Source organism: Eufriesea mexicana, unplaced genomic scaffold (assembly GCF_001483705.2).
Source record: "Eufriesea mexicana isolate 0111107269 unplaced genomic scaffold, ASM148370v2 scaffold13223, whole genome shotgun sequence".
Classification (NCBI taxonomy): Eukaryota; Metazoa; Arthropoda; class Insecta; order Hymenoptera; family Apidae; genus Eufriesea; species Eufriesea mexicana.
The window spans coordinates 137,233-164,817 of NW_016920754.1; the positions used below are offsets into that span (position 1 = coordinate 137,233).

General features: G+C 34.6%; 4 protein-coding genes and 1 long non-coding RNA gene across 5 annotated transcripts; 2 read left to right on the forward strand and 3 right to left on the reverse strand.

Annotated features, from left to right (window-relative positions):
• Positions 1–26: 26 nt before the first annotated feature.
• Ost48 (dolichyl-diphosphooligosaccharide--protein glycosyltransferase non-catalytic subunit Ost48) lies at positions 27–1,878 on the reverse strand. Its single transcript, XM_017908825.1, has 3 exons — positions 1,616–1,878; positions 794–1,420; positions 27–720 (listed from the first exon to the last, which is right to left on the reverse strand). Exons 1-3 carry the CDS (start codon positions 1,746–1,748, stop codon positions 176–178), a joined length of 1,305 nt encoding a protein of 434 aa, XP_017764314.1. The 5' UTR covers positions 1,749–1,878; the 3' UTR covers positions 27–175.
• Positions 1,879–2,069: 191 nt separating this feature from the next.
• Plap (phospholipase A2 activator protein) lies at positions 2,070–5,161 on the forward strand. Its single transcript, XM_017908819.1, has 6 exons — positions 2,070–2,481; positions 2,607–3,476; positions 3,548–3,878; positions 3,953–4,187; positions 4,261–4,679; positions 4,754–5,161. The coding sequence occupies exons 1-6, from the start codon at positions 2,306–2,308 to the stop codon at positions 5,069–5,071; spliced, it is 2,349 nt and encodes a 782-aa protein (XP_017764308.1). The 5' UTR covers positions 2,070–2,305; the 3' UTR covers positions 5,072–5,161.
• A 2,008-nt stretch (positions 5,162–7,169) lies between these two features.
• Mkp3 (Mitogen-activated protein kinase phosphatase 3) lies at positions 7,170–9,533 on the reverse strand. The gene is made up of 4 exons (XM_017908826.1): positions 8,757–9,533; positions 8,117–8,302; positions 7,794–8,036; positions 7,170–7,689 (listed from the first exon to the last, which is right to left on the reverse strand). Exons 1-4 carry the CDS (start codon positions 9,148–9,150, stop codon positions 7,310–7,312), a joined length of 1,203 nt encoding a protein of 400 aa, XP_017764315.1. The 5' UTR covers positions 9,151–9,533; the 3' UTR covers positions 7,170–7,309.
• Positions 9,534–18,445: 8,912 nt separating this feature from the next.
• LOC108553778 (ATP-binding cassette sub-family G member 5) lies at positions 18,446–27,020 on the reverse strand. The gene is made up of 7 exons (XM_017908818.1): positions 26,952–27,020; positions 21,264–21,388; positions 20,701–21,200; positions 20,329–20,611; positions 19,760–20,265; positions 19,105–19,571; positions 18,446–19,042 (listed from the first exon to the last, which is right to left on the reverse strand). Exons 2-7 carry the CDS (start codon positions 21,374–21,376, stop codon positions 18,446–18,448), a joined length of 2,466 nt encoding a protein of 821 aa, XP_017764307.1. The 5' UTR covers positions 21,377–21,388; positions 26,952–27,020.
• On the forward strand, positions 25,797–26,908 carry LOC108553779 (uncharacterized). The gene is made up of 3 exons (XR_001890660.1): positions 25,797–26,168; positions 26,329–26,446; positions 26,848–26,908. It is a non-coding gene; the product is annotated as an uncharacterized LOC108553779 (long non-coding RNA).
• Positions 27,021–27,585: the final 565 nt, after the last annotated feature.

Below are 27,585 nucleotides of genomic sequence, written 5' to 3' on the forward strand. Positions count from 1 at the left end.
GTAGCTATCATATGAAAAATTAAGTATTTTACCATTTCGTTTCATTCGATTTTTGATATTTCATTAAATAAATATAAATCTATTGTTATATACTCAAATATACAACGTACATATACTTTGTTAATAAATCTGATTAAGCTTCTTCCTGTTCCCTTTAGTCTTATTAATGATATATTTATTCAGATTTCAGTTTTGTGTCTTCTTTATAATGTAGGAACACTAAAGAGAATAAAAACACCCCACCCATCATTGAGAATGCACTTATATAATAAGGAAATGCACTGGGTATAAAGCGTTCATACTGAGTGTGTTGTAGAGGACGCACAGATACTTGTGTAGTGCTATACAAATGTGTCAAACCAATGCGAGTATAGTCTACTTTAAACTGGTAGACCCCATAAACGTCAGGAATCTTAAACCTCGCTTCATATTGACCATTTCCTACAGGTTTCATAGTTATACGAACAAAAGGATCTATTCTAACGAATTCTAATTGTAAATCATTGGTATCATAAGGAATCCATTTGTCTCCTGTTAACTTTTGAACAGTGATAGAATAAACTACATCGTCCATGATGGTATAAGCTGCTGGAGGTTTTGATTCTCCCACTCTGTGGTGATGTACACTTGAAACACGAATAACACCATTCTCCTTAAACACCCAGCGAGCAATCATTGTTGCCACGACTTCATTTCCAGATTTCTCATTTTTCTGCCCACCTGTATATCATTTCTTAAATATTTAATATAACATTGAAAAGGAAAGCTATGATATATAAGTTAACTTTTTTACCTTGAGCTTTTTGGATAGGACTAGTGAATGCTTCATCACTAAAAAAATACAATGAACCAGAGAACACTACTCTGGCATTGTTTCTAGCTTGCAGAGCTGCAATTAGTAATGTATTTTTACCTACTGCATGGGGATATTCTTTTATAGGATTTTGTGGATTATAAGAGTATGCTGAACTAGATGCTGTTAACAAACGTAAAATTAATGGATTTTCTGTATCTGCAATCAAACCAGTTCCCTGATATAATAAAGGTTGCACATTTTTGCTTCCAACAATTGCTGGAGCATCTATCAGATTGATAGGATCTGCTACTATTTTGGTATGATAACCATTATCAGAAACATCATAATTTAAATGGTCAATAACTGCAGAACCTTCCTCATCAATTTCAAAACCACATTCTGAAGCTAGTTCGTGAAGAGCATCTCCTGACTGAGATGAGCCAGCAACCAAAACATTACCACCACCATCAATGAAATCTGTTATAGCTTCAATACTTAATGCTCCACCAAATTCTTCCACAAAGGGAGCAAATATTATTAAATGCTGATATAAAAATTCTCCATACTTGGAAAGCTGAAGATTAGCATCATCTGCTAATTTAAATGTTAATGTGTATCCGCTATCTACAAAAAAATTAAAAAGATCACTAACTACCTAACCTCAAACTTTTTTTAAGCTATATTATATATATACACAATTAAAAATTATATGATACAGCCAAACAAATTTAATGCTACTATAATCCGGAAAATGTGAAAAATTTAAAGCAACTAGTAACAGATTACTGTTTCACTGAAAATAGTTAAATGTTTACGAACCCTGTAAAGTCTTGAAAAATATGGAATGTGTTTCTTTTATTGCTAAATTGTCGAGCAAAACGAGTGTGGGTCCTCCAGCATTCGCTAGTCCGAATATCGTAACAAGACAGAGATATTTATTTATAAATTTCATTATGGATATATAAAACCTTCTGCCACGACACCGGTTTTACTATCTCAGGGTAGTAGTTTCATACGTAACACGTGACCAAATGGAATTCATCCGCTTTGCGGAAGTGACATGTTTTCAACCGTATGAATCAAACTTACTATATACTACTAGCGATATTTTATTAAAATTTTTAGTAAAAGAAAATGAAGATATAATAAGTTTTAACATATTAAAATCTTGACCAGATATTCATAAAAATAACTAATTCATTTAAATTGTATGCCATTATATGGTACAAAATCGTTTCCAAACTATGATCCTTCATGAAGTCGCCTTGAATGATTCCAAATAATTATACTAGGCTAATGACGTTAGCAAAAAGGCAACAAAAATTTTGTTTACGTATACAGAGTGTGGTTTATGTGCGAAAAATGCATGTAATGCCGTACGAATACAGTGATCATTGTCACGCATGCTCGAACGCGTTTTAAATGTCAAAACCGTGCGAATTTATCCACATTTATTCACATCGAGAATCGCCGAGATTTTCCCGACGATATATAGAGTTCGCGTAAGTTATGTCCTTATTGCGTGCCTCGCACGACTATCAAAGTGCTATGGCCAAACCGTGTTATAAGCTGAGAACTTCTCTTTTCGGACACACATCCGACGTAAGAGCTGTAGCAACATTCGCCGACGGAACTATAGTTTCTACTTCCCGGGATGAAACTGCACGTATTTGGAAATCATGCGGGTATTTAACCTGTTTAAGTATTTCGTTAACAGTAGAAAAGAATCTCTTTCTTACTCGTTCTAACTATTTCATATGCTCTATATGATTTTATACTGTGAAAATAATATTATATAAACATTTTACAGAAATGGTAAAGATTATGAACATACTGCAACTTTGAAAGGACACTCCAACTTTGTTACCTCTGTATGTGTTATAAATCCTTCTGAGCAATACCCTACAGGTTTCATTGTTACTGGTAGTCATGATAAGACTATACGCATCTATGTCTTAGAACAAACAGAGCCCATAAACATTATAAAAAGTCACCAGGATACAGTTTGTAAGTTAACAACTGGCACAAAGGAAGGGACATTCTTATCAAGTTCCTGGGACATGAGTGCTAAATTATGGAATCTGAGTGATTTAAGTAAACCACAGTTGAACCTGTTGGGTCATACAGCTGCTGTATGGTGTGTAGCAGATTTGTCAAGTGAATCCATTGTAACTGGATCAGCAGATAAGCTTGTTATAATATGGACAAGTGATGGTTCAGTACAGCACAAATTAACTGGGCATACAGATTGTGTTCGTGATATATCTACAATAAGTAGCAATGAATTCTTTACTTGTGCCAATGATGCCACTGTCCGTCATTGGAACGTGTCTCTTGGAACATGCTTAGGAGTCTATTGTGGACATGAAAATTATATCTATAGCATTTTAGCCTTAGAAAATGGTACAAGTATATTTACTTGTGGTGAAGATCGAACACTTAGGATATGGCATAATACTGAACTAAGTCAAACTATTACTTTACCCACTCAGTCTGTGTGGTGTCTAGCTTTACTTCCCAGTGGTGACATAGTTACTGGAAGTTCTGATGGTGTTGTTAGAATATTTTCATGTAATTCCAAACAATATGCAGATTCAGAGGCACTGCAGGAGTTTGAACAGCAAGTAGCCAGTGTTAAGCTTAATGCTCAACAAGAGCTAGGTGGGATCAAAATTAAGGAGTAAGTCAAATAACTAAAAAGTGAAGTGGATTATAAATAATAAATTAGAATCTTAATTTATGTATTAACAGTTTACCAGATGCAAAAGCCTTGTTGCAGCCTGGCCAGAGAGATGGTCAGACTAAAATTGTGAATGATGGTGATGCTATAAGAGCATACAGCTGGTCACAAAGTGAACAGAAGTGGATAAAAATTGGAAATGTTATGGGAGCATCAGGTGGTAGCATAGTTACATCTGGAAAACAACTATATAACGGCATAGAGTATGATTATGTGTTCTCTGTGGACATACAAGATGGTGTTCCTCCATTAAAATTACCCTATAATAATGATCAAGATCCTTGGCATGTTGCACAGAAGTTCCTTCACGATAATGGTCTTAGTCAATTGTTTCTAGATCAGGTACAAAACTTAAAAGATAAATGCTTCTTTTTCAATGAAAAATAATTTATATGGCAATTTATTTTTATTTATAGGTTGCAAATTTTATAATAAAAAATTCTCAATCTGCACCAGTTCTGAAAACTGATGCTCAATATGCTGATCCTTTCACAGGAGGCAGTAGATACATTCCTCAGTCAACAGCAAATACAACTCTGCAAGAATCTACAAGACCAGTTGCATCAAACTCCTCAGACACATTGACACCTTCCTATATTCCACATACAAAATACTTGAAATTGGAACAGGCAAATCTTTCTCAAATTTTAGGTATGTACTTTTTATTCCTTCTGGTCTCTAAAGCAAAAATAAAATTAATTAATTAGTTTATCATTTTTTATAGAAAAGATAAAGGAATTAAATGCTAAACAAAATGATAATCTCAAAGTATCAAGCGATAAATTAGAATCCTTGATGAAGCTTGCTGGAGATCAAGCTTCCGAAGAATTAAAAACTGATGCTCTAAGTACTTTGAAAATACTTTTAAATTGGCCAGATGATGTACTGTTTCCTGTACTTGATATTACCAGACTTGCAGTACTTTGCAGAGAAGTGAATGATGTACTATGTACAGAAGAGCTACTGCAGATTGTAAAAAAACACATCAAACCTGATGCACTTCCTTCTAATCAGATGCTCACTTTTCGCTTACTCGCAAACATGTTCAGTTATGAAAGAGGTGAAAAACTATGTTTTAGTTCCAAGGATGAGATATTAAAGCTTCTATCAGAACTAGAATCCTTTACAAACAAAAATAATCAGGTACGAATAACGTGGAAGAATCAAGATTTACATTAGTATATGATTAATTAATGAAATTAATGGGATATTTTCAGGTAGCAATTTCGACTTATATATTAAATTTAACTGTAGCTTTGAATAAGTACAATGACACACTAGGTAAAACACAATGTCTAAATGCAATATTCTCTGTGTTACCACGTTTAAATGAATCTGAAGCAGTATTTAGAACCCTTGTTGCATTGGGAACACTTTTGAGCACAACATCAAATTCAGACGATCGAAATAATTTAATAGAAGCGGTACGACAATCGGAAGTTGCTTTGAATATTCTTCAAACGATGTCAGAAACGACGATTCCAACGAACAAGCTGGCAAATTGTTCAAAACAGATAATCAGTTTAATAATTTAAATATATAAAATACAGGAAAGAAAATTGAGAAAAACAATTGCACGTGAAACTCCAAACTCAAACAATTAAATGTTGTAATTAACAAACATATTTTACCAACATTGCGTTAAATAGGTTTCTTATATTTTTTGCAATCTGATAATTTAAACATTATAATTGTCTCATTGCTAATAAAAGTACATTTTGCCATAATTGAAAGATAATCTTTTTTCATCCAAGAAAAAAAAAAAGCAAAATACGTATATATCCTTTTCTCTCTTTTTTTTTTGTAAGGAATAGTTTCTTTCATTTTAGTTTAGGTAAGATAAGTTGTGTATTTTGAAATGAAAATTAATTAATTAAAACATATGTACAACGATGAATATAAAATAATAATTTATGTAATATACATAATATTTGATTAAATCTTCCGAGCATTTCGCCCGACAAACATACAACAGACAACAGTGTAATAGTAGAATATTGTTATTACATTAACGTCAAATATGTGTGTGTGGGTGTATGTGTGTATGTACATACACACAGGCACACACACTTCTTTCTGCTTTCCTTAGTTGTATATCAATTCACTCTCGCGAGTAAGTCGAGTGTCAATTACCACAACTTCATAGTTAATTACGATGAAAAATAATAACATTCACTGTGTACACTCATTATTAACTTCAGTTATGCTCGATGAACAATACATACAGTACACGAAAGATAGTTTTTTTTAACCGTTGTTTCTTTTTTACAGTATCATCAGGTCATTTGTGGCTCGTGGGAATGTGAATATGCGATTTCCATTTTCTTTTTTCTTTCTTTGCATTTTTTCTTACAAAAATAATTTGAAATATATAATCTGAGATCTGTAAGACAATAGACAGTGCTGGATCATACAGTTGAGAATTTGTTAGTATTTCAAATTGTGTTTGTCGTCGTATGTGTTAGTCTAAGCTAATTAGTTTCTTTTTCTTTTATCCATCTTGTAATGATGCTGAAGATCAAGATCGTCACAAATAAAAATATTTCTGTAAAGAGATTCTTTGCTTACTTCGTGGTAAAATCAATTATCAATTTTTTTGTATTCCATAACCTAAACTTAAATTTTTCTTTTCTTTTATGCATTTACGACGACTGATTTTTCAACTCGGAAATAGAAGATTCGGAATGCATTACAGAAATGCACTGATCCGTAAAGATGTACTTCTTAATCAATTATTAACCAAGATCAATTACTTGAAAGAGAAATAGAGACAGATAGAGATAGATAGAGAATATGCACACAAGGTTGCAAATCTTTAAAAGTTAGAATTGCACCAAGAAATATGTACTTTTCTCAAGATAAGTCACTTTTGTGGATTTGAAAAATTATGTCAAAAATCACGTTCGAGTAGTATCGAATCATAACATTTTTATGTATATACCTTTTCTTTTTTTATTATTATAGCAATCTAAACTGCTAAATATGAGAGAGATTTCTCAACTTTTTTGTACCTCTGAACTTAAACTTAGTATATCTTTATATCAAGCAGTTTGTATTTATTACTTCTTTAATTCAACTACTTATGATTGCCCGTTTTATGATTTATATTTCATTTCATTTTGCCTTGAATAAGCATCCGTGATAAAATCAAACACAGCCTCATTAATTGAAGGGTTCAGGGAACAAGTATTAAAAATATAGACATCTCGTATGTATAAAATTGTATCCTAGAAATGGATTGAGAGTTGAACAAATTTAGACATTATTGAAAAAAAAATTTGAACTTTTAGCCAATATTACAATTACATTGGTTACCTGTAAGAAACTACAGAGTTGAATTTATAAAATACTTTCAGTGTTTAACACTATATCACGACAACTTATGTATACTGTCACAAAAGTTTGAAACCACGTGTTATACTAATGGCGAATTTTTCGCTAATTTGTCTATCACTTCAAAGTTAATTCTACAATTATTGATAGCAATTTAACTAGTATTGATGAAGTTTTTAAGCTATTCCCAAATTATCATTTTTTTTTTTTTAAAATCTCGATTTATAAAGATGTGTAGTGATTCCAAACTTTTAATCGTCAGAATATACTTAAAATTGCAATTTTTCGCTATCACCACATTTCTCGTCCTAGGATATCACTTTCTCTTAGCAAAAATGTAAACTTCCTTTCCCGCACCCTTCAATTAGGGCTTCCTTTTTTTACTACGGCAGCATACGAGGAGGGACCTAAAATTTGTATTGGGTCCCCCCTGGCCCGTCTCATTCGGCCGGCGTACTCGACGCCCATCTGTCAAATTCTATTCCTGAGTCTGGACTAAGACCCAGATCTATAGGACTGAGGAAGCTACGAGCTGGACAATTACAAGGTCTTCCAGGCCGGCATGCTCCAATACACCTTTGCTCATTTCCTTTATTACTTCTGTCACCTCTGTCCCTTAGTTCCTTCTCAAAGCTGTGCAATTGTTCCATAAAGTGGAAGTTTGGAGCGACATTAGATTTTCGACTGCGTACCAGGTTAAAAGCATCATTCAGACTGAGACTGCACTTGTGCATAAGATAGGCTACAGTGATTGTGACGGACCGAGACACTCCGGCCAGACAGTGAACCAGCACTCCCTTGTCTGAGCTTCGAGCCTCCTCTGAAAAGTGGAAAAATAAGAATTATGTCTTAAATTTATATGTAATTAGAGTCAACTTCTTTTCTTTTTTCTTTGTTTTTGCTTTTGTTGTAGGTTATATTCACCAATGAACTGAATTGCTTGTGGAAAGAAACTAGCTAGATTCTGGCTCCAATGATCACTTATTGGTATTTGCATGTATTTTATCGAACCAGCGCTTTCAAATACATTGGGTAAATCTGGGGTTACATTCAGAATGTATTGTATCCTATGACGTGCAAGGGCTTCCCTATCTTCACTATTTGCTGCATTTCCAAGGTACAAGTGGGGCAAAATTTCAACTGGAAAGTCTTTGTCCTCTTCAGGTCCTATAAAGACCACCAAAGCAACTTATTTTTTTCTGTTTTATAAAATAGAAGATTGCTAGAATTCATTTGAATATACTAACCAACAGAATCACATGTACTATCACTATCAGAATCTGAATAAGATCTCGTAGGTGGTGTGGAAATTCGAAGTGACCTGAGACCCATTAATTCACCTTCATTAGAATCTTGACCTGGTGGACCTTCACCACTGGTTTGACTACCTTCACACCATTCAGGGTATCTATCTCTGAATGCTCCAAAACCATCTGTAATATGAAATAAAATAAAAGATCTGTATAAGTAAAAACAATTAACAAACTTATTGACAAAAGTGAATAGATATATAAGTAAATGACTCAGAATAAAATTTATATTAAGTATTAAAGGATAAATAAGTAAAATAAAAATACATTCTAAAGATGCATCTCTTATCTCTATAAAGAGATAAAGAAAATTTGTTGCAATATATTATAGATTTGAGTATCTGACTGGATGTCAATATATTAAACACAAATTGATATTTTATTCTCAGACGTTCATAATGATTCAATTATAAATTTTATATTTTTGCTATAATAGTTATAATAAAAATATGCTCATAGAAATTTGTCCTTTTAGAATATAACATTAAAATATTTTCTTTTATTTTTAATGCACATATTTATTTTATCTGTATATAAATATTTATACTATTCCTTTTAAAATTAAAATATATATTACCCATTAAAATAGCAACACATCCTCCACTACTTCTAAGTCTTCGACTTAAAACTTGTATTGTTTCACCCTGATGTCCTGCAGGGTCTGTAGAGTCACCAATTAGTACAAATGTCCCTCTACTACTCTCATCGCCACACAGAAACACTTCCACTCTGTTTCTTAGATCTAAACACCTTATTGTTGATAGCAGATCAACTTTGCCTGCTGCCAATCGCCTCAACATGATGCTAGGTATAGCTAACGGTACTGAGCCTCTAATATGAGCTTCAGAAAAATCAGCATGTGCCCTACAATCTAAGATGAGAAGCTTGTTTGGACCATTCGGTAATCTAAGTTGCCTGAAAAGCCACTCAGGATCCACAAGATCTTCTTCCATAACATTTCCACCTGGCATTTTGCAAGTTTTAATTGAAATTCCTGATGTTTCTTTGGCCTTTGACTTTACTCTCCTTAAAGAATATCTGACTTCTTTATGGGCATTATCTCCTTATATTAATGGATTTATTGTTTCTTATTGCATTCCAAAAAAAAACAAGCACCTGAGATTTAACAATATTGAAAGAAATTTCCTCTCTGGTATGGCACTTTCAAGTAACGTTCTACCATTGGTTTATATAAAATGATCAATGTATACACATGACATCTGTCTAGAATCATAACCCACAGAACAATAATCTTGTCATTATATGTTTACTGGTAACTGTGGACAATGTGAAACAAGTGTATATGTACATTCATATAATTGGACATTCAGTAAGCGCGCGCATTCTATGTGCACGCAACCTGTACATCTATTCTTAAATATTTATGAAATACGAAATGGCACTTGGAGTTGTATAGTAGAACGTGTTCTTCAGAGATATCCAGACGCTTGACGTTGTTCCCCAGCTTTACATACGCGTACCTGTGTTGTAATTCAATGTTTTCTCACGTGTTCCCATCACTTCTTGCGGCACCTTGATGCCGTGTTTTCTACTCCTCCTTCTCCTCCTTCTCCGCTGCTGCCACCGCCAGCAGTTCGTCTCGATTATTGATCCTTTTGTAAATAAAGACGACAGGTCCAATTAACGCCACAGCCGCGGAATGTTTCAGTTCACCCAACAAATGCATGATCCCACGCGTTCTACCACCACACACTTCCTTCTGCCTCTTTAATACCTCAACAATCGCACCGACGGTCTAACCGACATCATGTCTCGTAAAGAGATTGCTGGCATTATCTTTTCTTTTTCCACAATGGAACAGACAATAATTATGTGTGTACTTTTTTCTCCTTCCGTTCGCTGGCCCTTTTTTTTACTATAAACTCTGCACAATCACAACAACTACACGTTCTCAGATCCACCTTCTTCTTCGACACTTCACCAACACAGGGATGCTGCGCTGTACACTGGAGCTGCCGTACGGTCGATTCGAATAGATCCAAGTGAACGAGGTACTTAGTTCGGGAGATCTGTCGCGTATCTCGGCGCTGCGCGACTCGAGACCGTCGCCCTCACCTCACGAATCCCTCCAACATCGCTTGACGCGTCTTCCCTCGGTTGCCGTACCGACTTCCTGTTCTTTTTTTCTTCTTCCACGACTTTCTTTCTCTGTCGACCCTCTACCGAGCCACGGAGAGAAGGGCTCGATTACAAGTCTTGTGTCTTGCCTTCTATCTTCCTCTCACTTTCTTCTAACTTTCTATCTTTCTCTAACGTTTGGAGCACATCGTAGACTGTTTCTGTCTCTCTTCTATAGCCTTCTAACCAGCCTGCTGCAGGCCACACCTTACCTCGAGCGTTCTTCCGTCCAGAATGGGCAAATGGCGCTCGGATCCTCGATTGTAGGGGAAGCTGATCTTCACATTGATTGGCGCCAGATCACGTGGTCTCCACTATCGGACCAATCCCGATCCGGACTGACGTCAGTTCATTGACAAAAGATGTTTTCATTAACAAGGCGTGGGTAGATGGGTCGGGGGGTCGGTACTGACCGAGCCGCGCTGTAAGCTAGAGGTGAGGAGACGACGGGGAACGCTCGTACACTACACGCTCACCCTCTCACGCGTGCGTGGGCGCATATTATTACGATCCACAAGAGAACACGGTACCGTCTACACGAGCCTACTTCGTATCGACGTGCACGCACACTCGCGTGCACGTGCTGTGGCCAGGATTGGCATGATACTCTCTGTCACCCAGTAGAAGTAATTTAGTAAATCTTTGTTTTTTACACGATTCATCGGATATCTATTATGAATTGTTTCATATCTTTCTAATGGTCTGAAAAAAATAGGAAAATTAATTGAATAACTTTCAGTCGGAATTATAGGATTTTAAAAAAAATTAAGTTGAGATTTACAATTTGAAATCGAAATAAAAGTTTTAGGGAGAGCTAAAATACAGATTCTTACTTAAACAAGTTTCTGCAGATTTTGAAACATTATATACATGACATAATAAGTATAATTATACTATCATTTGTGTCTTGAAATTGTCATCATATTTTGAAATTTTTTGCCTCATTGAAAAAGCTTCAGTCAAAGAATTTTTGAGAGCATAAATTGAAATAGTAAATATAATTTCAAAGTATCGTCCTTGTCCTTTTCAAATTTTTCATTTTGTTCAAAGCATTCTGGATGATATAAAACGTTATATACAATGTTCATAAAATTCTAGTAATTTTATCACTTTATATTCTATTACTATCTGAGTAATAACAAGATGCTCAAGTCGATATTTTTTAAAATGACGCCCCTTGAAAGATTACGTCCCTGAACTCTGTTGTACTGTACGTGAAGCCTCACCTCGGATCGGCTAACCTATCAGGCGGCTCTCGGGCGTGGGTTGGCATTCCATTCATTTGGGCTGCTGTCGTTGAAGATTTTCACGTTCGATCACACGGACGGCGCAGGGCCACTTTATCACGACCCCTAGAGAACCCTGGAGAAAGAACGAGTAGGCAGAGAGGGAGATAAAGAGAAAGAGAAGCAGTGAGGAGTAAAGGGCTTCTCTGATTAGTGTCGGTGGCCTTCGAGCCGCGAGACGAATTTCGATTTGATTGCGTGGGAGCGTGATAAGGTGAGCGTACTACGGCGTCCTTGGTACTCCACACTCGTTTCGATCAATGGCAGCTGAGGATTTACGTAAGAATCTGCCATAGATCACCATATATCGATTCCTTGTTACATTTGCAATTTATCAGTATCCGTGTGTAGAATATAAATTTCCTTCGACTGTATGGATGTCAAGTATAATAGATTAATAATCGGTCGAGTTTCAACGTGTCACGCGAAATGCTAATGAAATTATTGTAATAACGTAGCCAGCCTTTCTGGAAATAAAAAGTACTTTTATTATATAACTAGTATATCTGATATTAAAACGTGACTCTGTAGATCGTATTAAAAAGTCTATCAGTGTAATAATCAGAAAATAAACTCCATTATCAAGAATCAAATCTATTGATTTCATAAAATAACTATAATAAGAATACCTTTATTAGATTTAATAGTTAACATTAGAACAGGGCCATGGTTGCATTAAATAGTCTACTATAGTAATCGTGGATCGTGGGTTGTTCCCTATATTTAGCGAGAAATTGAAATAGACAAAGGGTACGAAGGTTTACTATGGGATCTCTCTGTTCTAGAGAGAGATCCTTTTCCTATACTGAACCGAATTTGATAATATCATAAATTAATACGTCAAGTGACATTACTAATTTATACGCAGAACCAAACACCTTATTTTTTACATGTATATAATATTTCTATAAATTCATTTAATTTTTATGTAGTTTTGAAGAAATGCTTCTACGTTATATATAAAACAAATTTGAAAAATGAGCACATTACGAACAACAAATAAAATTAGTATTACTATATTCTTGTAGTTTTGGAAAGTTTCATCCTCCTACAATTTATCAAATCTTTTCTTCTTATCTTTTGTATATTTATATTGGCCGTGTACCTTTGAATCGTGGAAGAAGCTATTGACCGGTATGAATCTACATTTTTTGGCTTGGTGCATCGCTAAATAAGTCCCCATTAAAGCTATTATCGATCGCTGGACGACGGGAAGAGAGTAGGGAAGGTGCATGCGGTATCACTATGGCAGTCACAGCAGTAATGTGTACGCTAAGATGACGTAAGTGATACCTGTTGATGACCTTAACAGGTGTGCATACTTAATGGCACTGGCATTACGTATTTCGTGATGCAGTCGGAAGTCGCAGCGCATTACTCAATCACGATTCTATAGTACGCCTCGTTAACTCTGGCACGATGCTCTTTTCTCACGACTACAATTGATGCGGACACCCTTTGCGTTCTTAAACCTCCATTAATATTCTTCCCTACTTTTTTCTAAGAAATTCGAAACTGAAAACGTGTCATTGGTGGAAGTTGCGCTTCCATCTTTCTATAAATTTTTGGGTACTTAAAGAATTAATATCTCCATCTAACGAAATATGTCAATTGTCGAAACCCTGTCTTGGATTTACAAATTCAAAGGAAACATCAATTTCCACGAATTTGCCACGCGGTGTGACTTGTGTAGCGCGGCGTTTATTTGCGTCTGGTTCCTGCGGGCTACCGGAGGAGGAAACCGATTATCGGGTTCACAGTGCCTCACCAGATGTAACGTCGAACGCGTATTCACGTGCATGAATGCACCAACACCGAGGTGAACGCGGGTATACGCACCGGAAGCAATACTCCCTGGCACTTGGCCGAGCATTAGTGCACGCACTCGCTAACATGTATATGTGAACAAATGTAAGTTTGTATATGTTACTGCGTGGGCGTGTGCGTGTGATTACTACGAAAAGCGGCCCCAGGTTGACAGGAAATGGTTCGAGATAAGATAATGACGTCCCTCGCCTCTCCTGCATCCGGCTGCTTTCTTCGCTGCTAGGACGTTAGAAAAGGTTCTCTTTTTGCAACTCGAGGAATTAAACAAATCTAAAAAAATTGTTCTATTTACGCTTCACGTTAAAATAGATAAAATTGGAGACGAATTAAGATAATATCTAAGACTCTGAAATCTCTTGATACAAGGCAATAAATAAAATCTATTTTTTATTTTAGAAAAAAATATTAGCTTAAGCTTTAAAATAAAATGAACAAATTGTAAATAAAGTATAGTCAAAATAATACCTCTAATGTCCAAAAATCTTGCGATATACAAAAATAACTTTAAATCTTTGCGAAGATTTTTCAAAATATACAAGCTGAATAGCAGCATAAACGAAGGAGACTTCCATTATGAATAATCACATTCTGTTTCAATCGATAAGCAAGAGAAAAAATTCAGAAATATTGGATAAACATTTGAGATCACTATCTTGTGATAATAATCAAAGTCCAACTTGTTTAATATTAGCTGTAATTAGTCATATAAACATTAATCAGTCATATAAAATTAATAATCTCACTTTATGAATTATCGATACTCGATACATCTTTATAGGTTAAAGATATCGATCATTTCCCGCGTTTTCTATTCTAAGGGAAATTCTAAGACGTACGGTCGATTCTCTGAATGACTCTCGAAACTGGTGCGCCCACATTCCATCGAGTTTCTGACACGTTGACTAGCCTGTAAAACAGCTTACAGGACCTTTGTCTCTCTTTTTATCCCTATGACATTTGGTTAACACAAGAGGCCATAAACAGGTTGATGTACGTATCTACAATTATAGATCGATAAACAATGAAAATAGATTGTATTTATCGAGTTAATTTGTACTTTTTCTGAACTTATTGCATGCTTAATCTTAATCTCTAACTATTGCTTCTTATTCGTGGATTTTCTTGAAGATTGTCGTTAAGATTTTGCAACGAAAGAACCAATTCATTGACATGTACACATTCTTTATGTTTGATTGTGTTACGTCGGAAATTAATCAGAGATGGCGCTAATCGTTACATATTAGCAATACTTTCCTCTTGCATCTCTTTGTTCTTCTTTTTTCTATTAATCATTTTTAATGACAATACCAATTATAGATTAATCTTCAGAATTTTTAAGAACATCTTTAGAAATTTGTTATGTATATCTTTGCCGAATTGTTAATTAATTAATACAATTATTAAGAAAAGAGGGCGCTGCTTGTATAAGATTATTAAGATTAAACAGAATCTGCTATATTCATTTTTATAGAACAGGTATGTCAATCTAGATTAAATACAAAACTAGGTTAAATATTTTATTCGTAGTAGTGATTTCCAAGAGATTTTCGCCAGATTTAAGACAGATTTCTCATCTTGCAAGAAAATTTGTAAAATTTATAATTAAGATTACGATATTAAATACAATTTCACGGTTTAGTCGATCAATTTTTAAGTGACCGTTAAATGTCTGATAATTCTCTATTTTTTCATGAATTATTAATATCTGAAGTGCATTGGTTTCTTCTATTTTCTTCTTTATAGTTTTTTTAAATGTTTTCTAATAAACATTTGAAGGATACATGCATCGATCCGAATTCAAATCAAGTTGAAGCCTTAGGATATTAGAAAGTAATAGATAAGTTTGGATTCACGAATCCAAATTTTTAAAATAGTATAAAATTTTAAGAACGATTTTTTAATTCAATAATTAAAATAATTTGATTTATTGTTAGTTTAAATTGATAGTCTACTAAGTTTACATTTTTATGCTTTGAATATTTAAAAATTTCATTGCATACCTAAAAATTCAAGAAACTTTACTTAAATAGCAGTATAAATAATATTTTAGGTTACTTCAATATTTTATTCAAGGTTATTACTCTGCGAGTAAACTCATCACATAATCGATAATTATACATTTTCCGTGACTTTTTTTAATTTCTGAATGAATTTTTTAACAAAGAATAACTTTAAAAAGGAATAAATCTCGTAACAAAGAATTAAAGGAATACGTTATAGGTTAACACATGAAGTCCTATACATGCTTCAAATGTATCGATATATCGAAATACGATTATCGAAATTCTCGTATATTGATTGGATTTACTAAGGGAGGAAGATTATCGATAATTTTCTACACATGTGTAATCAAGATAATGTTGATTGAAATAATTTTATAAAAATTAAAAATACAAATATACGGTAAGAAGGAAATATTTCTGTACAAAGGTGATTGAGTTTCTCTACAAAGTGGATGTTTAATTAGCGTCCCTCGTTAGAGGATCCAAGAATACTTGTTCTCGTATGGCGACTTGTGTAGATATAACGCGCTAATATAGAATGTGCCGGCACACGTTGGTAGGTGGCGAAGTAAAATAATCAATGAAGAGGCGAACGGGATCAGGAGGGAGAAAGCGAAAAGAGCTTTATACATTCGCGCCCACGCGGGCCCACGGGTTTTCGTTGTTATCCCGTGCCGTTTTTGTTCTTCCTGTCGTTGGAGAGACCTTGTCAGGAATTGGTACGTCGGTTCGTATATGGAATCGTTGATCCACACAAACGATAGTAATTTAACACCTACCTTTGTAACAATTATGCAGTTTGTTCGAATAAAATGTCCTTTTTAGAATAATTGAAGAAGAGAAAATATCCGAAGACCATTTTTGATGCGAAGGTTTGGGTTTAGAGTCAAAGAGCAACTTAATCTTCATTTTGTACTTATCCAATTTATTAAAGTTATATTATTTTGCATAATTGTCGGAACAAATGGAAAACGTTTAAGTACAATTTTTCAAGGTAGTTGTGCATATTTGAAATTACTAATGTCTTTCACTTTTCATCGATTATGCAATTTATTGGAATAAAATTATTTTGTTAAATATTATTTTGACAATAGGTACGGAGCTAATATCGAGTAAGCTGGCGTTCATAAGAATAAAAAGAATGAATGCTTATAGTATGGTTTTAGTCTCAATGAATCAAGGTCCAATGCACGCACGTCGAACGCGAGACAGAGTGGTTCATTGATTTTGAGGTGTAACGATGCTAGGTTAATGCTTATGATATAAGAACTTGATTTTGTTCTCCTGCGATCTTCGCTTAACAAGCCTATGCATTTTCCAGGAATTTTGTTTACTCGACTTATGACCACTAGTTAATTACTTTCATCGACGGAAGTCGGCATTTACGACGATTGCCCTGGTGCCAATTTATACTAATTCAGTAAACGAACCGGCAACTCTCGAAAGTTGAACAGGGTGCAAGGGATGCCTCTAGAATGTCATAAGAAGTAACAAAATAAAAAAATTTTAATTATTATAAATCATAAATTCAACAGTAAACTTATTTTGTTGAAATATTGACCACTAAAAGAATAATTCGTTTAAGAACAATTTTCTGTGGTCCACAAGACATGTGAGTTTGATTAAATCAGAAGATTGCCAGAAAACATTAAATTTTCTTGCTAATGTAAAGCAGAAGTTATAACATAACATAAATTTGGTATTCAAAAATAATTGTCACTTGTCTCCTTTATCTAAACGATCCTCAAAATCAATTGTGATACTATACAAAATCAATTGTGGTTACTATAAGGATTAAAAAAGAATGGAAAATAAACGACGAGAATAAGATAATGAGGTAATGTTTAAATAGCCCGCTCGATAAAATTACTCAAATCTAACTAATTATCAAATGCAAGCTGCCTATTTTCTTCGAAGAATGCATTTAGGATATGCATTAAGTCATTAATCGGCAGATATATTTGTCTATGAAATAACATCAAATTTAGCCGCTTATACGTTTCTATTATAGATAATAAATTTAAAGAATCGTTTCTAGATTGAAAATTTGATCTGAAAGACAGCACCTCATCGGTTTTTGAGATATCTCTGTTATGTGTAACAAATTATTCAATAACTAAGTAGATATAAATAATTCATGTTATAGAGATTTGACATTTTTAACTTTAGATCGAAATCGAAATTGAGACTTTAAGATGTAAGCTGTGTTCTCATAAGAAATATCTCGATTCATAAGCATTATAGATACGTAAATTCATTAAAATCAAATGACACATTGATGCTGATATGTCTTCTAGCGACTTACTTCATTTATTACTTACTAATGAAGAAGATGCAATTAAGTGCAATAAGATGTTTGCAAAATGAAAGTCTTCTATGAGATAAATTAATAACCATAGTGTTTTTTGAAAATCAGGTACTTTTTATCAAATTACAGTAAATAAAAAATTAGACTTACCGATCGAACTTTGTCGATATCGTCGGAGTTGTAGATGGAGCTTACGATCAAGTTTCCATAAAGGAACCGACCGGACTTCTTTGTCATATTAATTGATAATCTTCGATGAAAATACTCAAAATTTTAAAGTGGAGAAATCAGTTAATTAACAGTACAAGATAAGTTGATGTTTTTATTTGATAAAAACATTCCTCGATTGATTTGATTATAGCATTACAAAATACAGATTATTTTAAAGCGTCTCAAGATCGATATGTAAGGTGTATTGGCTCATTAGACTTTGAAACTTCGTTGTTTAAGTCTATTTTGCAAGTTTCTAAAGTCTATAGCTTTAAAAAGTCGCAATAATATAGACAAAATTCAAAATCTATGACCATGACATGGTATAAAATATGTTTGATGATGAAGCAAATAACTATATTTATTATTAATAGCTATTATTGTACTTATAACATTGCAAAGTTAGAAGAATACTCTGCTATTCATTAACGTTACTAAAATACACAGATATCGTATTAAGGAGCTGATGATTCAGTTATTGAGTTATTGCACTTTATGGCTTGTTTGGTGCACTCCTGAGTCTTTTAGGAGTGGTATATCGAATACATAGGAATACTAATATAATTAGAACACTGACAATAGTTATTCCTATTCCCAGCCACAATTCTCCTCTTACGTTGAACTTATCTAGTGCAATTTCATATAGTGCTAATGCACCATCAGGTGGCTCACAAGCAGCTTGAACTATGATATCCTGCCTTTGAATTTGTTTTGGCTTACAATTGGTCAGCTTATTCATGACTTCTGTTTGATGAAGAGGAGGTAATAATAAGGATAAAGACCACTGCATTGGGCTGATTTTTTGATACCAGCTTGGCAAATTCTCCAAATGCAAGGACACTCCACCAGCTAAAGTCATTTCTCCAATCACAATTCCAGCAAATAAAGAGGCCAAGTATGTCCACTTACAAGTGTGAGCAAATAGTATGCAGATTAAATGCTGCAGTATTAAATACAATAAACCGATTCCAAGATAATTCCACAAGGAAGTCAGATTCTCGTCTGGCACCAGGTGAAGTCCTGACATGGCATAGCCTGGTGCCAAGTAGATTAAGTATACTATGCACCAAGACAGTACTCCACAAAGGAGCTGAAGAGGAAAATCAAATTAATAAAATAGACAATTGAATTTTACTTTCATTGAAGATTTACCTCTATTAAAATATATACAAATCTCCTATATAAGCCATCTTTAATGTCTCTTTCCACGTTTGCTCTGCAATCAGCTACTTCACAGATGGCTAATAAGGTCAACGGCCAAAAGAAGATTCCTAAGCTGGCATAATGAAAACCAACTCGATCTCTGAGATGTAAATTTGAGTCTCCAGCTACATCCCAAAATATAGCACCAAGTAAAATACTCAGAGAAGCAGAGATAACGATTTTTCTAAGTAATCTAGTTAGCGTCCATGGTTGACTGTAGATTAGAGTCCTTAGAAGTAATGCATAAATCTGTGAGAATATATTGGGACTGGAAATGGAAGGGGGAAGTGCCCCAGGTGGTCCAGGATCACTTAGTGGTGGTAACCTGGTCCTTCCAAGTTCAGCTAGATGGTCTATTCTTTGAGAAGATTCCAGCATAGCTTCCGCAGACAGGTCATCCAATGTAACTAAATCAACTAAAAGAAAGAATTGCTATAAATTTTGGAACAATTTTGAGTATTATAAAATATCATCTATTCCTAATTCCAACGTTTTTTATTACGTGGAAAGATCTGAACACAGAATATAGTGACACAAAGAGTACAGTTATTTGTTATTGTACTGATAGTATTAATATTGAAAGTATAATATCAAAATCACGTACGATAGTAGTCAGAAGGATTTTTAAATGGAGGACAGGGGAACTCTGCAAGGGCAAAATATGGCAACATATCCCTCCTGGGACCGGAGTACATGATTCTTCCGCCGGAAGTAAGCGCCACTCTCGAAACCATTGTTAGTATTTCATAAGTAGGCGGATGTAAGGTCAATACTACTAATTTTTGACCTCTGTTAGCCCACTGTCTCAAGTATTCTACTAGAAAGAATGCATCAAAAATATCTAAACCATGCGTTGGCCTGTCTAGTGCGAGAATATGCGAATCTTGTAACAAACGGCAGGCTAGGGCCAATCTTCTTGCTTCAGAGGTTGTCAATGAATTCACAAGACAGTGTTTTGTTGCTTCTAAACCAAGTTCCTGAAGAATTGCTTCAGCCTCCAATTTGGAAGTATTTGGACCTCCTCTAAGAAGCATATAAAAGCTCAGTGTCTGTTGAGCAGTTAAACCTGGACTTAAACTATTCTCAGTAGACAAATAAGCAACTCGAGACCTAGAAAAAAGAATAAAATTAATTGATAATTTACGATAATTTTAAAACAAATGTAAAATATACCTTAAGGTTTTAAAAGATACGGATCTTCCATTGAGCAAAATATCTCCTTTCTTAATTCTTTTTCTTCCGGCAATGGTTTCCACGATCTGTTTTCCTTCTTTCTCTGTAGTAGCCATAATGGCTAATACCTCAGTAGCTCCTGCTTCTAGAGTAATCCCTCGTAAAAGAGGCAAGCCATCAGATCCTGAAGCCTCCACTCCTCGTAATTGAAGATGAGGGTGTTGGAGACAAGGTACAGTCCTCAGAGGTAATGTATAGCTTTCTGGGCCCAGAATTCCATGTCCTAAATATCAGTTTCTTCTTTAATTAAAACTGTAACTAAACGAACACCTGAATATATGGCAGAAATAAAAATATGAAAAAAATAACTACCTCTAGATTCATGGACTCCATATCCCGGATCTATAGGCGCAATACTGTGTCTCCTATTCATTCTAACGCCTCCATGGAGAAGATTCGCCTCGCTGGCGCTCCTCAACCTAGGATTCTCTCTCGAAACTGTTAATTGAGAGTGTGCATGTTCTCTGGGAACAGACATGTGAACATGTCTAAAATCGGGATCGCTTCTAGCAGACCTCATAGCAGAGGTTCCATGCGCAGAAGTTCCTGCATGGGACACTCTACGACCCTCCTCGCTGGAATCATAACCACTTGATCCATCCCTGTTCCTAGAACTAGGAGGAAGAACCCTTGGGAGACCAAATTTTAGATAAGTATACGAATTGTTAGCTAGAGGACTTTTCGGGCCGTATCTAGGGTGTCTAAGAATGCTCTGTACTGTGGAATCCCTCAATTGGAAGTTCCCGTAGGGAAGAGGAGATTTTTCTGCTGATCCAAGTGCCGAATCGGTGAAATCGGAGTTCAAGTTTTGCCTGAAAATATATCGATTACGTTGGTTTTTAGGAGTACAGATTGAAAGTGAAGTAGAACGGCACCTGTAGATGGACCAAGCATGAAGGTCTTCGCTAGCTGGAGGCTCTAAGCCTCTGGTGTCCAATGCCCCAGGCACCGAGTACCTCCGTTCCAGCTCCCACGCTTCCGAGCCCATGCTTTGTGGTATCTGAACAGTTCAAGCGAGACTGGATGAAGCGCACTGCGGATTGCGTCACGTTCACAGCTCCAGTAGAGCTGCTGAGAAATGTATAAACGACTTCAGTTGGTTTCAAGCTTAACCAAAATCCATATTTTTATGAACCAGGTGAACAAACTTCCAATTTATTGCCAATTTTTCATATGTTAGATAAAATAATGTTTAAAAATTAAATAACAAAATTTTACAGTGATCTGTTTTATTAGGTTTATTTTAATATTAATGGGTTGATCAGGTTTAGTTTCTGTAATGAATTGTATCACTACTGAAAATGTTTTAAAGAAAAGACACTTTGATGTTAATTTACTTTTTTACTTAAAAGATGAAAGAAATTTGTATTTTTTTATTTCACTTTAATCATATTTTTTATTTTATTAAACTACTAAAGAAATGTTATTATACTTACAATACTATATAGTATTTATTGTTTGGAAAACTAGGATTTATTTATGCGAAAGATAACAGAAAACATAAATAGATAATTAAAAGAAATATTTTAATTCAGCTGTGGATTGGAATGTTACAGTCAACAAAAAAAATTAATAAAGGAAATATAACATATGAATTGTTTCGTATGATTAGTGATAAACGCATTCGAACGGAGTTGAAAGCACTATGGCATTCCATAAGCATGCGTGCACACCGTGCGAATAATCGGCGCGCCTTTGAAATTGTTCACCACTGGAGACTCGAAATTGTTCACCTCTTGGCCCCTGGTAGTATACTGTGAAAGGAAAGAAACTGGTATCCGTTTCAAAACGGATGGAAAGAATTCCATCGATCACGATTATATTTATTATATTCCATTATTAAACATCTCTCGTTTAAATGCTTTTAGTCAAATTAAATTTCTACTTTTCATTCTTGGTTTATTAAATAATATTCATTAATTATTCTCTAGAAATATCTTTTTAAAATTAAAATTTATTTAATATCAATAAACGTTACAATAAAATTTTTTCAATTGTACGATAAGTTTTAATTTTTTCCTCTTTATTAGATTTCATTATTTGAAACTGTTTATCTCTCTTTATTATTATCTTATGTAATACTGTTGCATAAAAGTGCCAAAAAGTTTTATTATATAAATTTTATATAACGAATGTTTCATTATCTATGCAACTAGGTGAAATCTGTAGATTTGATATCCTATTATATCATCCAAATATTGGACAATATTTATTGGATTTTAGTTAGATGTGAAATCACGCAAAATCATTACATCCTAGAATGAGTTCTGACGCAGTTGCGCACATCTGACCGTTAATCGCCTTACTTTTTGCCATTTTAGACATTATTTCACACTCTTGTCGTTGAACCGTTATCAAATTGACAAAACGATATTTTAAACTCGCTCAAGTAACTCTATTTAATTAACAAGATTAAAAATTCTTCGTTAACAAATTTTTAAATTTATTTGTGACGTTACAAATATCGTACGACCCATAATTTCATCTCACTCCTCACTCTGAATTTTCTTTCCACAGCAGGTGCCGATCGTTCGGCACCATCAAGTAAGCTCATCAAATATCTATGGAACAACTGGTGTCGATTTTACGAGAATACATCGCTTCACATCCCGGTGAGTATACACGGAGTTCCATTTACTCATATACATTCGCATGATTATGCTCATTGCACGGGCACACGTGACCGAGAAAGCTTCATGGCATTTCTATTAACGGTGTAGCTCGTGATGAACTTGAAAAGGCACACAAGATCCTTGAACGTTGACAATTATATCAGAAATATAAATTTTATGTTGAAAATTTACTGTATGATTCATTTGTTTCTAAAATATTTATAGAATTTTAATTAGTGTTTTATAAAATTCCATTTTATGCCATTAATCATAATTTGGTAGCGTATATTATTGCTCTTCGTTTAGAATTATTGAGATAGGGGTATCGTTTTATACTGTAATTTGTATATCTGATAAAAATCTATACGAAAAAATTGAATGGGATATTATAGAACTATAATAATTTTAGAGATATACCGAAAAGTGAATAAGATTCGATAAATCTTAAAAGAGTAAGTAGAGTTAATAAGTGGAATAGTATGGTAGCCTGAGATAACGCCTTTTTTATATATCGGGTGGCCCATGCAAATAGTACTGGTCCACGTTAGATGCCATTATGGCGACATTTTTTCTCGGACGTCAAGCGATTTCCCGTTAGATGTTGACTCACTTGTCGTATGTTTGCGCCAAACTGAACACCTTTTAAGCAGCTTCCTCAAACAAAGGACATTTCTCTTGTCTTTTTACCGTGAACTAGCTCGTTTTGGTCAGTTTCGTCTTCTTTTTCCCTTGTAAATACTTACTGGTTGAATGGTTTCTTTGATGAATTTTGAGATTACATGAAAATTGTTCACAGTCGCTGAATAAAAGACTCGCTGATTCTTATTCGGTAATGGATCTTCTTTACTCATAAAATTCTTTTCTGTGTATCTACAGCATCAACTGAGATTTTTACTCGTCATTGAGTAACGGTATGGTCGCAACTAGCCAGTATTCTACGTTATTTTCGCGACTAATCGTCATTCCCGGTAGTCTCCCGATCATCCTGCTTCATCATCCAACTATGAAATCCTTTAAAGTAATTAAACTCTTTCTCATCTTTCTCCTTTTCTCGTTAAATTTCTCCAATAATCGCGTGAAATAATTTTCGTCTTCATTTTTGCTAAAACAGTATTACGTGTAATGCTAATCATTTGGATCTCCAAGTTCTAGAAGAAAGAGAAGAGAAGAAGGAGACGAAAAACATTTATACCCGTATGAATTAGCCAATTGACGCTTATCACTCCAATTATCATCTCCAAAGTATGTATATCCAAAAAATTTTAACGATTTCTTACTCATATAGATTTCTCCTTATTTAATATAGTGAAAATCGTGTTCATTGACCGTAATGTTTCCCCTTGATTTACGTAATGTCGTGTACAAGCTTTTTTTTAGAGCTAGATAACTATCATGAATTCGAGTTAACTGTTCATTTGCATATCCCGTTTCTGCAACAGTTGTATCAAACTGGTCGCTATATATTTTTTCTTTCCTTTCCTCAGCGTCTACAAAATTTCTGGTTATACTTTATGAAAAGCGTCAACATATCTAAGGTTCAGTGGACCGTGATCCAATCCCGTGGAAGGTGATATTTAATTAACACATGTTGAACGGTTCGCTGATTTTCATCGTCAACCACTGGACGACATGCAAATTCACTTTTCAATCCACTGGGCATCAGGCGTTCGTGATGAAAAGCGATAGTTGTGTGCCAGCAAGGCGGTCACGTTAAATGGATTAACTATCACGAATGTGCATGTAAGTTGATGAGCTGATACCATTCTTTCTTGCTGCTACTTTTTCTTCGTTTTCTATTTCTCCTTTTCCCTTCTTGAAATAAAACGAATTGCTGATTTCAGTTCTTGCCACTGCTCTAATCCCCATAAATTTAGAAAACTGCGGAAGACCGGAGCTAAGAAATAGCTTCTTATGGTGAAACACGAGGAAAGAGGTATTTTATAATGAAAGATTGTTTACTTTCCAAAAGATTGAAATAATCAAAACAATTCATTATGAAGATATTACATTGTTTTATTGTTATCCAATAGCACATAGAAATAGCAACGTTTTCCAATGCCTGGTTAAGTTGGATAGTTTAGGGAAACGATACTCTGGTTTCGAAATCTCTTCCGCTAACTGTGAGACTGTCCCACGCACCGATTTCATCTAGTGTACCTCTCGATCTCGTATACACGTGATGGAGAGCATGTCTTAATAAAGCATGGCCTAGATACCACGTACAACAAACTATGGAAAGTTGAATTATCGGACATATTCAGGCACCAATCAGGGAATGAACCTTGATACCAATGTCACCAAGAGTGATAATAGTACCAGCATGTTCTTTTCGCTGAAATTATATCCCGTTAACTAAATACATATTTTTAAAATACGAGACATTCGTTACGAAATTATAATGTTACTATAATTGAGGAGCTTTCTGCAAGAGCATTTCTCTAAATAAACCCTTTGTCAATTTTTATAGTCTACTCATCATTATAGTAGTATTTTATGTTAAAGATAAAGTTTATGCAATATCGATAGGCTTTTTTTATTAATATTGTGGTTTTACAAGCGAAAAATTCATCTGGATTGTGGAAGGTAGACCCTATTTCCAGAAAGCTTCCCAAATAAAAAATATCGTAAAAGATGGTACAAAAATTTATTTGTTAATGTAAAAGCGACATTTTAACGATTTTTAAGTCTACTTCTTTTTTGCAGGAAAACAACACCAAAGGCAATAAAATACAAAAGAAAAATAAATATATTTGAAAAGGTGTTAAAACTAAAAGATCAAAGAATTTGCTCATTTTCTCAAATGAATTTGCTCAAAAGAATTTTCCTTATCCATCTTATGTTTTTGCGGAATGAAACGTTTAAATTTCTGCACCATCTTCTTTAATATTTCATGTTTATTTCCGAAGATCTCGATTATTTGTATTCGTTCCGCCATTGAGCCATGCAATGGAGCACCGAACGCTTTATGGACTCGTGCACCGAGGTCAGTGCTGCCGCGTTTTTCAATATTCCATGAGGGTATGCTTGTTTGCCACGAGAAAGAGTTAATTAACATTGCAAATTGAGCAGAGTGCCATCCGTGGCACGTGGAAAGGTGTAGAAGTACATGCCTTGTGCGCTCATTGAAATCTCCAATTGGACAGTAGCGCGACTTCAAGCGATTCAAACGTACTTACCTTCTATGTTCACTAAAACTCACAATAAATCCTATCAATTCAAAAGCGCAATCTATTTATGCTATTAGATACTTTTTCATCCGTTAAAAATTATAAAAATTAAACAAATTCATCTAGAAGAGAAAATAATATAATTAATAATTTATTTTTAGGCAAATTCAAGATATGTCATTATTTAAACGATTATAGTACCATTATCGAGCCAGTGAAAGCATCAACAGGGAAATGAAAATCATCAACAGGAAAGTGCGGCCACGGAATATTAACCACGTTCGTTACATTCATTTTCTTCATCAGGGAAAGCCTTTCAGCATTTCATAAGAATCTGACTTATTGAAAAATTCACGGATAGATAAGACTTTTTTTGAGGAAAATAGTTCCTAATCTCTTGCTTTCACCGATACGAGGTGAACCTTCCTTATTATGCAAAATCAGGTTCCCAGTCGTTGAACCATGACTGGCCACAGAATTGTGTTCCAGCCATTCCCTTATATTTTCTCCTTTTTCCTGTGTCTAATAAGAATTCGATCGTGTAAGACTTTTCTACTGCCATAATGGCACCTCTGGGAAGCTCGTGTAAGAAATGTTGCAACTGTCCATGAATCACGATTTTCTACTACTCTTAATCAGGAGAGGAATAAAGAAATAAGAGTTGTCTAACTATTTTTCAGCAAAAAAAGTTTTCACGTGCAAGAAAGGAGTACGTGAATGTCAGGAATTGCGCGTGCCACGAAACCTAATATATTCCCGGAGAATCTTCATGACAATGACTCACCGCCGGTATTCAGGATGAGCTTTCAAGCCAGCTTGGTCGAGTCAAGGTGATGCTGTTCCCCCATTCCGCTGATTCCTTCTGGTTTCCTTCGTCTGGTTACTATCCTTCTCTTTTCTTTCTTTTTTTTCTCTTTTTGACAATGATTCTGGATAGAAACTATAAGGACAAACACTGTATTCAATAGTTCAGGAATCGCACAACGGGGACCGCGAACGATTCACCCTTTCCGCGATCGCGATACCGCAATGGCATCGGTATCTCCAACGCCGAGGAGTCTTTTCTAAACGCTGCCCTCTGACAGACGTGCCTTCTGAATCTCCAACGAATCCCCTTCTTTATGTCCCCTTCCTATCTCACTGGTCTTTCAAGTTCGCACCAACGTACCTACCGGAAATCTGGGCCCCGAGATCCAATGATGGTAATTTGTAATTAAAAATGCGTTATTCTTTTATTTTAATGAATTTTTTATTATGTTTTACTATTATTAATATTTAAGAAACATTAATTGATAATTTATTACGGTTGTTTAGAATATTTTTATTTACTTTACACTTTGATAAAATATTGCAAATAAAATTATAAATGTTTGTAACAGAGTAATATTTGAAAATGGGATTACTTTTGAGGATTTTTT

What these genes read in the sequence shown, in the direction of transcription:
- LOC108553778 (XM_017908818.1), bottom strand. Translation starts at nt 21,376, where the DNA reads ATGGGCTCGGAAGCGTGGGAGCTGGAACGGAGGTACTCGGTGCCTGGG. An exon ending in TGGAGTCCATGAATCTAGAG is followed by an intron (nt 20,612 to 20,700) that starts GTAGTTATTTTT and finishes ACTGATATTTAG; the next exon opens with GACATGGAATTCTGGGCCCA. An exon ending in TTGTATATATTTTAATAGAG is followed by an intron (nt 19,043 to 19,104) that starts GTAAATCTTCAA and finishes TTTCCTCTTCAG; the next exon opens with CTCCTTTGTGGAGTACTGTC.
- Ost48 (XM_017908825.1), bottom strand. Translation starts at nt 1,748, where the DNA reads ATGAAATTTATAAATAAATATCTCTGTCTTGTTACGATATTCGGACTA. An exon ending in ATTTTTCAAGACTTTACAGG is followed by an intron (nt 1,421 to 1,615) that starts GTTCGTAAACAT and finishes ATTTTTTTGTAG; the next exon opens with ATAGCGGATACACATTAACA. An exon ending in TCCTATCCAAAAAGCTCAAG is followed by an intron (nt 721 to 793) that starts GTAAAAAAGTTA and finishes AATGATATACAG; the next exon opens with GTGGGCAGAAAAATGAGAAA.
- Mkp3 (XM_017908826.1), bottom strand. Translation starts at nt 9,150, where the DNA reads ATGCCAGGTGGAAATGTTATGGAAGAAGATCTTGTGGATCCTGAGTGG. An exon ending in ATGTGTTGCTATTTTAATGG is followed by an intron (nt 8,303 to 8,756) that starts GTAATATATATT and finishes TTCATATTACAG; the next exon opens with ATGGTTTTGGAGCATTCAGA. An exon ending in TAGTACATGTGATTCTGTTG is followed by an intron (nt 8,037 to 8,116) that starts GTTAGTATATTC and finishes TGGTCTTTATAG; the next exon opens with GACCTGAAGAGGACAAAGAC.
- Plap (XM_017908819.1), top strand. Translation starts at nt 2,306, where the DNA reads ATGTCCTTATTGCGTGCCTCGCACGACTATCAAAGTGCTATGGCCAAA. An exon ending in CGTATTTGGAAATCATGCGG is followed by an intron (nt 2,482 to 2,606) that starts GTATTTAACCTG and finishes AACATTTTACAG; the next exon opens with AAATGGTAAAGATTATGAAC. An exon ending in TTACAAACAAAAATAATCAG is followed by an intron (nt 4,680 to 4,753) that starts GTACGAATAACG and finishes GGATATTTTCAG; the next exon opens with GTAGCAATTTCGACTTATAT.